General features: G+C 44.6%; 1 protein-coding gene across 1 annotated transcript in view; it reads left to right on the top strand.

Moving 5' to 3' along the window:
• LOC104410439 (transcription factor HES-5-like) overlaps positions 1 to 7838 on the top strand; it is a gene marked incomplete at its 3' end in the record, with an annotated part of 8859 nt that extends 1021 nt beyond the window's left edge. The window contains exon 4 of the mRNA XM_010020589.1: positions 7685 to 7838. Coding sequence (XP_010018891.1) covers positions 7685 to 7838 — 154 coding nt within the window. The remainder of the gene's footprint in view (positions 1 to 7684) is intronic.
• Positions 7839 to 9588: the final 1750 nt, after the last annotated feature.

The raw sequence follows: 9588 nt of genomic DNA, 5'->3' as shown, positions 1-9588 counted from the left end.
GCTGAACTTTGCTTTATTCCTACGTTTTGCTACAAAAACTAGAGGGACCTGTGATTGAATAGTTCCTCTTTAAAGTAGGAAACATTGCTTTCCAAAGGTGGGAGGGAGCCGGTTATTGTTTTTCTGTCACAAGAAATGAGGGTTGCTGAGTAGTTTCCCTTCATAGTGAAGGACTGTGTGTGTAACTTGCAGCAAATTTGCTGCTTTTATTGGCAGCTCTTAGCCAAAGAGAGGACCAAGTTCTGAGGTGATTTAGAGAGCCAAAGGCTCTTCGGTTTCCATCACACTTTTGCTTGGCAAGGCTGTCAGTGCAAATCTTTCTACTGTCTCTCTGGGTCACTGGTTCAAGTGCCTCATTGTCTCCCGATGACGTACTGACCTTCCTAAAGAAGGTGCACTTTGAAGAATGTATTTTGTATCATAAAGAGAGTATTGAGCCTTTATCGTTTGAGTGAAAGCTGTTATTACGAAATGCTGATTCTTCTGCAGTTCCTATGCTATCTTTAGTCTATCTTCTTCCAGAGAGTTATGATGACAACAGAGAGCTCTAGGGAAAAATCTCTTCATGTCAGCACATGATGCTCTCAGCTGAGGGATAATTGATGCCTTTTGTAAAGGAAATACCTGTGATATATGTTAAGGAAGAGGAGGAGGAAGGGAGGCAATAAGTGCTTTATAATCATTCACTGAACATGCTAAAGAGCTTAAAAAGCTTTTATAAAGTTGTGATGTATTCATCCTGTGTGATGTTCAACTTTGGTATCTTTACTACACAATAAAATGGTTTTAGTCATTAATCCTTTGGTTTGAAATGATTAAAACAGCGTGACTGAGTGTTGCATGTAGACTCCTCCTGCAGTGGGGGAGCTTCAGGTCATGTATTTTTGAGCCCTTCATTCCACTGCATGGCTTATATTTGTGAATTTTATTTGGGAGAATGGGATTTCAGATCCTGCCAAGCAGCAATCTCTGGAAAAGTTATCAGCAACTAAAATGGAGGTGAAACCGAAGTGAGATACTGAGAGGTGTAGGCCCAGATACTTCATAGCAACCTATTCAGACCTCAATAAATCACTAATTTCACAGCCAGTTTATTTCCCCCCACTCCCCATTCATTTGCCCGCCAGCCCGAGGTCAGCCGTATGCTTCCTGTCCATTTAGGGGGCAGCAACATGCAAAACTCCTAATAACTTCCAAAGAGTTTGGCACCTGACTCTGCTTGGGGAATCTCACCCTTTTCTGTGAAACTAATTTTTGTGAACTAGTTTTTGTTGTCTTTTAATTCAGCACCATCTGTTACTGAAACATGAATTCCGTTAGGCAGGAACATAATTCTTTACTGATGTGAAATATACCCGTATATGGCTAAAAGTCTACATAATTTGATAGCAAACAGATTGAAAAAGCATCTTCTCTCCTAAATTACTTTCTTTTTTTTTTTGTCAAACATTTTATTCTTTTTCTCTGACATCCACCTAAGGGTCCAAAACATGCCATGAATAGGACCTGTGCCTCAGAGTTGAGAAGCCAACACACTCCACCAGACTTTGAAGGTTGTTGTAGACACAGTGTCTCTGCCAAGCATTTTTTAAATGATCCTCCCTTGATTTTTTCACCCCACCTCAACTCAGAAAACAGATCTAGCGTATCCTCTTATGTGGGGATTTACAGCAGCCTACCTGGCCTGCACTGGCTGAGGAAGAGAAGTGTGAGAAGGGGATTTTAAAGCCACCTTAAATACCAAGTCTCTCCAAAAGACAGCACTTTCCCCAATAACATTCACTCACTTTTCCTTAGAAGAAATCTCATTCCTTGCTAGGCAGGGACTATGCACCTTTTATTTCCCCTTCTCTTCAAAGTAAAATAAATCTGCACAAATAATCAGTTCACAAAACTATTATCTAATCACAGTAACACACTGATTTGGACATATGACTAACCTTTCATTCTTCCAGAGACACAGTAACAGTGTGAAACACCATTGGTCAATAGTTTCAACTGTCCTCAGATTCCCTGGGAGAGATGCCCTGGAAAAGCTTTGTTTCTACTATATGCTTTTCTTCCTTAAAGAAAAGGAACCCTGGAATATCTGATCTTGCCAAATGGCTGCCTAGTTAAGCACTAAGCAAACCCAGATCTGCTAAACTGGCAAGATCAAATGTCATTCAGACACTGCCAGCGGTACCTGGCCAGTCCTCACCCCATTTGTGCCTAAACCCTCTGCTACACATATGGAAACAACCAAAAAGCCAGCTACCTGCGTCAAGAACATATTACTCTACCTCATCACAGTTGCATGGATCATTTTGGTAATTATTTTACCCTGAATGCACAAGCTGATTGAGTGCTCTTCATCTGTCTGCCAGTGCAATACAAGGTGGCGTTTTGGTATAGTTCTGCAATTCATCAGGGGCTGATACCAACGCTGCAGATGAAGTTGTTCCTTCTAATGAACTACTAAATAATTCAGAGAATATATTTTTAGGTTTTGTGGTTGCTTAGTGATCTTGCAAAAGTCACTTCACCTTGCTGTGCTCAACTTGTCTGCATCAGTTAGTGCAAGCTTCTGAATCCCGGCAGAATTCAAGCTGTGCATTGTTAAATCAAGCCTCATCAAGGCAGTTGCAGATAGGAAGTTTGGTTTGGGAGGAGTTCAGACTCAGTCAAAATGCAACGTGCCCCAAAGTACACCCCAACCTGATTGTGCACCACAGGGACTGGGCATGGAGTCACACATGGCATGGAGAAGTGTGGATGGGCATCCTCTGCAGCTTACATATTACCACCCAAGTAAACCCTGCTGTGAGTGTCACAGTTGGCAGCATCCCTGCGATTTGTTTAAAACTGACAGCATCAATGGAAAAGAGAAAAGGAAACCAAAGAAGAGCTGCACAAACTGGAGATGACTGTTGGAGTTGAATCCGGTCCCTCTAGCTCTAGCCTAACACAGGAACACACCGTAGAAATCATAATTGTGCAAAACTCATGTGAGATCACAGTCAGACTTCTAAGCCCAGAACTCCTGCCATCCATGTTGGCATAAATCTGGAGACATGGCTCCTGTCATTCAGACCACAAGCTCTGATTCTCATTTACACTGAGGTCACATTATATCGCTCTGGCTGTAGCAGGGCGGGGGGGTTGATCGTGTGTGGCTGTCAGTGTACCTGAGACTCAGACCTACCGTCTGCAGAGTGGTGTAAGGGAGAGAAAGAGTAAGCACCTCCTTTCTGGGCAGGGGGAAGAAACCAAAGCCCACCAGAAAGCCTCCCCTTGCTCCAGGGATGCGTGGCTGATGCAATTGTACCACTTCTGGTTTTTGCCAGCCAAAGTCTTGCCCTCTGGGCTTTAGTGACTACCTGAATGCTAAAAGCCAGACCTCTCGTTTCCCCAGTCCCAGCACAGCAAAGGTTATGTTCACAATTTATTAATTATTATCACTTATAATAATTGAACGCAAAGCTTCTTAATGCTCTTCTGTCCCCTGGGGTGACTCTCCCCTGCTCCAACACATTCCCACCCTTAGGGAAGATGTTGTTTATTATGCTGATCCCACAGCCCAGGAATACTCTCCTGACAAAGCCCCTATTAACCTCAGAGTGTGGGCCTGAGTTTCTCAGAGTTTCCCACACTTTCTTCCCTATTTATGACATTCAACGGGACCACAAAGGAAGCGTGCCTCACAACAGCCCACATTAGTGACGCTCTCTGGCTCTGCATTGTGATGACCAGCAATTCCTGTCCTGATAGACCATCTGGAGAGCTATTTTCCCAAGGAGCACATTGATCGATCAGTATTATGCCAGAGCCCTTTTAAAACTTGGGAACGTTATGCTCTTTGACACTAAATAGGTGTCTCGAGAGGGGCTGTCAGAAAGATTTTAAACCATTTAAGGAAGGCACACAGAAAAAATAAAAATCGTAATTACTTCTTTAAAAACACCATCAATAGCATTTGTGAGAGAGGCTGACGTGAATGTAGGAATTGGTCTCAAATAAAAAATGCTCTATAAGTGACACAAAATGCTTTAAGCCATCATGTTGTGTGCTGTAAGTACAGCCATAGACATATAGGAGCACTGCTTTTTAAATCTGCGTATCATAGACAATGAAATCCTGGGTTTCCATACTCTTTTCTGCCAGCCCACCTTCTCCCAGACCTGTTGCTACACTGCAATATGCTGGGTTCCCCTTGATGGAAAGCTAAGTATCAGATGGGCTAAGGAAGCTGTCAATTGCTATTACAAGTAGTAGCATCTTTTGTGAAAACAGTGTGTAGTAAGCTTGCCCCTAGGCTGAGATCACCACCTACAAACCAGAAGCAGAAAGCTCATGGCCCAGTACCCACTCCTTACACTAGCAGTCCTCCAGCTGATTTATGGACTGTAATGAACACAAGCCTGGTGATGATAGCTTTGGCGTGGGTTGGTGGGTTTGTTACTTTTCCTGGATCCTTTGTGGTTGTCTCTCAACTCAAAGCAAGCTATGGTGCACAGCTTGCACACCATAGCACGGGGTCAAATGGTGAGCATCTGCAGTTGGAGACAATTAATCCTCAGGAAAAGCCAGGACTCCTGCCTGACAGCAAGTCTGCAAGTACAGCTACTGACAACTGTTTGCAGATTTCTGCTTCCCCTTACACTCTTCAATATCCACAGCAAGTGAGAGTAGAGGCACATCCCTGTTTTCATGTGTGATTTTGAAGGCTGCATCTTCATGAGGCAGCTCATGAGCGATGGAATTTACAGAGAAACAAGGCCACTGAAAAAGCAAGCCTCTGTCCACAGCAGAGCTGTCATCTCTCAGGAGCAGGGCCAAATTTCTCACCATCCTCCAAAGAAGGGAATTATTGTGTCCCATCATTTAGTCAACACCACATGTTTGGCAAATTTTGGAATTTGTTTCTATTAACCAGGAAATCCTTGCTTCTGAGCCTCAACAATCAATCTTTCATTTCATTCCAGCTCTGCAGTGACAGCCAGAGAGGCACAAACTCCTCCCATGGAGATGATGCACAGTGACAAGGATTTGGATCACAAATGTGTCTCAGTGGGACAGATGATTGTGCTAGCAGCTGAATTCCTAAAAAAGCCCAAATTGAGCAAACTAGTTACAGACTTTTAACAAAGAGCAACTGGACTACTTACCACACAGGATTTTTTTCCTTACTGAAATCCTTGCAGAAAGTTCACACTGTGCCCAGTTCCATAAGGAATATACCCCAGGGGCTGCCTAAGTCTAGACAATTTATTATCCTGAAGCAGTTGGGAAATAGCATTGCTGTTAAGTTTTCAGACCTTAATAATCAAAGCAAAGAGGGAAGGAGGAGGGAATATTTCTTTCTCTTTTATCCACCAACATTCTACAGAGGGGAGGTGAAGCAGGCACAGGGGGACCTGAGGATTTGCTAACTGACAGAGAGGGGGAGAGAAGCTGGGAGTTGGTGAGCGCAGAGGGCTGTGGGATTTGTGCTGGCTGCCTGGTTCACCATTCACATCAGATGGTGTGAGGCTGTAGTTCCGAGGATTTCCCACATTGCCCCATTCACAGTGTTAAACTGTCAACAAAAGAAGTGTGCCTCTGTGGGTCCTGAGAAGAAAGCTGGCGCCTGCTGCACCATCTGCCCAGCACTTAAAGGAAGGGATAATGCTTTAATCAGTGGGAGCTGGTTTAGCCTTTTGGAGTCCAGGGGCATTGTGACGGGGATAGGATGGCATTATTTAAAACCACTCATTTCATATTTCCAGGGCTGAAACTGGGTCAAAGCTTCCCTCCCATCTCCCTGTGCCCACTGCTGCCGCTAACACACTCCTTCCCATACGGTGCATGGCAGGACCTGCTGTCCATTCCATCCCATGTGACCCCAGGGAGAGATCCCAGAAAGAGATCCACAAAGCCCTGTGCTTGGCTCCATGCTCCAATAACAGTGCAGCAAGTAACACTGCAGATAACGAGCTGACAAAGTAACTCAGGGAACTGATTCTGCGTAGGACTCTTACTGCCTGTTCAACTACACGTTTTTGACAACCCTTAACAATTAACACTGCAACAATTAAAATTGTTTAGGTGGATCCCTAAGTGCTTCATCTAAACGTAAAACATCTTTGGGCTGGGAAGGGAGAATGGCTGACCTATGAGGAGCACAACCATGAGAAGCCTGTTAAAACGAAGTTAAAAGGGGCTTTGTAAGCTTCAGGTTAACTAGTTACAGGATCATCCTTTGCAGGATCATATCCTTTTATGCAAGAACCCTGTGTGTGCTGGAACATCTTGCTGTCTGTGTACTCGCAGACACAGTTCTTCAGAAAAATAAAATTATGCCCATGCATGATTCCCTTTAAACCTGTAAAGCTCCACCTAGAGCTGAAGCAGATGTACCATATAGCACAGCTGGGAATCTGTCAATACAAGACCTCATGTGCCTGACTGACAGATCTTAAATGTGGCTAGCTTTGGATTGGATTGTGCCTGGGATATCTCAGAAAGGTGGCTTTAATCTTGGATCTTATCTAGTCCTTTCCACTTCATTACCTGTGTTCATGACACATATACTGAGAAAACCTAAGATTGAACAGTCACAGGATATCCTAGGACCTGTATTTACATTCTGCAAGTGGATAATACGAAGTAATAGGCAAGAATTGACTTTCCCCTGCATCTCAGTTGTCTGTAAAGAGAAAATACGTTTACGTGCTTTACATGGAGACTCAGGACCAAGGGAACAGCAAGGCATTTACAAAGTGGCATGAAATTAGATAGGATGTGTTTGGGAAAGGCATCATAATTGTTACATGCCACGGGCTGCTGTAGGAAAGCACAGATTACCCAAACAAAAGTAAGGAAGAGCTCTGAATATAACTTATAGAGGGACTTTAAGTATTTAAACAATGGAGACGGAAATATCTCAAGCTAACTGCTTAGCACAAATTGTTTTAAGGGTTCTTCCCTTGATTTTAGCCTCTAGCTGCCCGAAAATTATCTGGCACTGTATTCATCTAAGCATGGTTTAATGTCATTGAAAGGGTTTAGTCCCTCTAATTCTGCATTTTTTCCTTTTCAACCTCTCTTTCAGTCATGAGCATTATCTTTTCCCGGGATCAGTCTCCTATGCTTAATTTCACCACAGCCTGGGAAAAAGCAGCACATTGAGATGTTGACGTTCCCAACATCAGGCAGAAGTTTGATTATAATGTGAGCGAACGCTTTCCCACGTCCCTACCCCAGCGCCGCAATGCCGAGCCCCATTGTGTCACACGCTCCCCAGTCCACCTGCTCCTTTGGGAGCAGGGTATTATCCCCAGGCAATTCACAGTCAATTTGCCATGCTGTAATAGATGCTTTCCCTATTGTCCCGGGGCACACATGGATTGGCTATCGACTGTGGGAAACTCAAAGTCGCTTAGGACCCATACATTTGTATGCAGTCACTGTGTATAAATACAGCACTCCCGCTCCTGTCTCCACTCGCTAACCAGCAAGTGCTGAGCTGAAACCAGCACTTGGGTTAATGGCACCCAGTGCCTGGAAATCCCAGCACCCGAAGAGATGAACACAGTAAGTATCTGCTGTCTGTGACTGCAAGGGCAAAGAGCTGAGAAGGGCCAAACTCCTGCAGCAGCAGTTATATAGAGATGGGGAAGGAAAGGCTCACTGCTAACCATCCTCTTCCCACTTTATGTTACAGCTCGGGAAACCTATCGCAGAGAAACTGTGTCATGATTGGAATAACAGCAACATCAAGCAGCTGAAACTGCTCCTGGGGAAGGAGTTTCACCAGCCCAACTCCAAGCTGCAGAAGCCGACAACCTGGAGATGTCAGATACCAAAATACAGCCGAGGTGAGTACATCCCCCAATCAATTGCTGCCCTCACTTCTAGACGAAACCTCAGCCCGAGTCTCCCTGTGTAACACTTCTCTCCTTCTCTGCCCTTTTGGCTTTTGCAGCATCTGCCAAAAGCCTACAGCAGGATATTCGTGAAGGGGATGCCTGCTGCCTGAGAAGGAGCTCTGCAATTCCCGAATCTCCATTCAGCAAACACCGAAACCTGGCTGAAGCTGTTCTGCTATTTCCAGAGGTCACAAGTGGTGCCTAAGGACTCTGGTGCTTCTTCTGCACCTGCTTCCACCCCCTACCCCCTTGCAAAACAAGCAGCACCGAAACCCTCCTGCAGCCTTGAGAGGCCTTGGTAGACCAAGAGTACCTTTATGTGCCTCCTGGACATTTGCTCATATTCCAGAGGAGATCGTGACTTGCTGTACAAGTCCCCCCACTCCTCTCATGAGTAGGAAGAATGCTTTCCTTTAGCAGAGCGTTACTATGCTCGGATGCCTGCTTCCCTTCTTCCAGAAGGACTGAAATGATCCCACCATGTGGAGAGAAAGTTATTCTAAAAGAATGTGAGCTGTAATCCTCCTGCGAGGATGACTGAGGAGTTGTTCAGAGAGGAACACCGACTGTTCTTAACCTTAGTGAGGCTGTACATGTAGATCTGTTGAGAAAGCAGTAACTTCTAAGATGTTCAGGCTAGCTTTTTCAAAAGTGTCCCTTCAGGAGGAGCCTTTTCCTCTGACCTGCCCCACTTGAGACTCCCATATCCCAGGCTACTGCGCAGCCTGGTTGTGGGGACCCAAGGTGGCTCAAGCAGAGCAGCAGGTCTAACTGGACACCTCTGAAAACCTAGCTTCCCGACGGGGTCATAACGGGCTCTACAATATTTGTAGACTGTACTGAGCGTGCTCTGGAAATGGTTAAACCATAACTCAAACTATGTAGAGGAAATTCCTCAGGATGTCTTGCTCACCGAGTCAGAGTACTGCTTGTGAGATGCAGGATGTGTGTGCCTTTTATAAAGGCAAAACCTCATTTATATCCTTGTAGGAAAGAAGGTTACGGCTGTGTCGTCAGTTTTGCAAGATATATTTATCAAAGTCTTTCATTAAAGGCAGGTGTAAAAATTGTATTTACTCTGTGGTACCCTACCCCCAAGGGAGACTGTGAATCATTACTGTCCTTGGAGGATGCTGTGACATGTTATGTGTGAGCTGCATCAAGCGTATATAACCTGTGCCAGGAACCACCTTGGATTTCAGGAACTGCAGAAACTTTTACCAATACAAAAATAAAAATCTAGTTAACAGATACAGCAAGTTATTATTTCTTGAGTAGTTCACATAGCTGATTTCCCTTGGGTCCCTGTGTTAAAGGGCACAAGACAAAGACTTTAGTAATAACAAAGATATTCCGAGTTGGTATTTCATTGCCTCACCAGTTTCGTGCCCATTTGGAACCCCTGCAATGCTGCTTTTCACAGCAATACCAAACCTTCACAGTCACAATGTGAGACAAAGCCAGAGGTGTGCCTTAGTGACAAGTTATTTGGAAATTTAAAGCCAAGAGACTTGGCAGCAGAGGTCACCACGAGGGTGAACTCAGAACTGATGCTGAATCCTGAATATAGGAAATAGTTTTGATTAATGCAATTTGCCGAGACACTTAACAGAATCATGGAATCTCAGACTGGTTTGGGTTGGAAAGGCCTTAAAGCTCCCCCAGCTCCAACCCCTGCCCCAGGCAGGGACACCTTCCA

This window comes from Nestor notabilis, unplaced genomic scaffold (assembly GCF_000696875.1).
Source record: "Nestor notabilis isolate BGI_N333 unplaced genomic scaffold, ASM69687v1 scaffold21748, whole genome shotgun sequence".
NCBI classification, from domain to species: domain Eukaryota; kingdom Metazoa; phylum Chordata; class Aves; order Psittaciformes; family Psittacidae; genus Nestor; species Nestor notabilis.
Note: the sequence above shows the minus strand (reverse complement) of the source record. Positions and strands in the feature narration are given on the sequence as shown.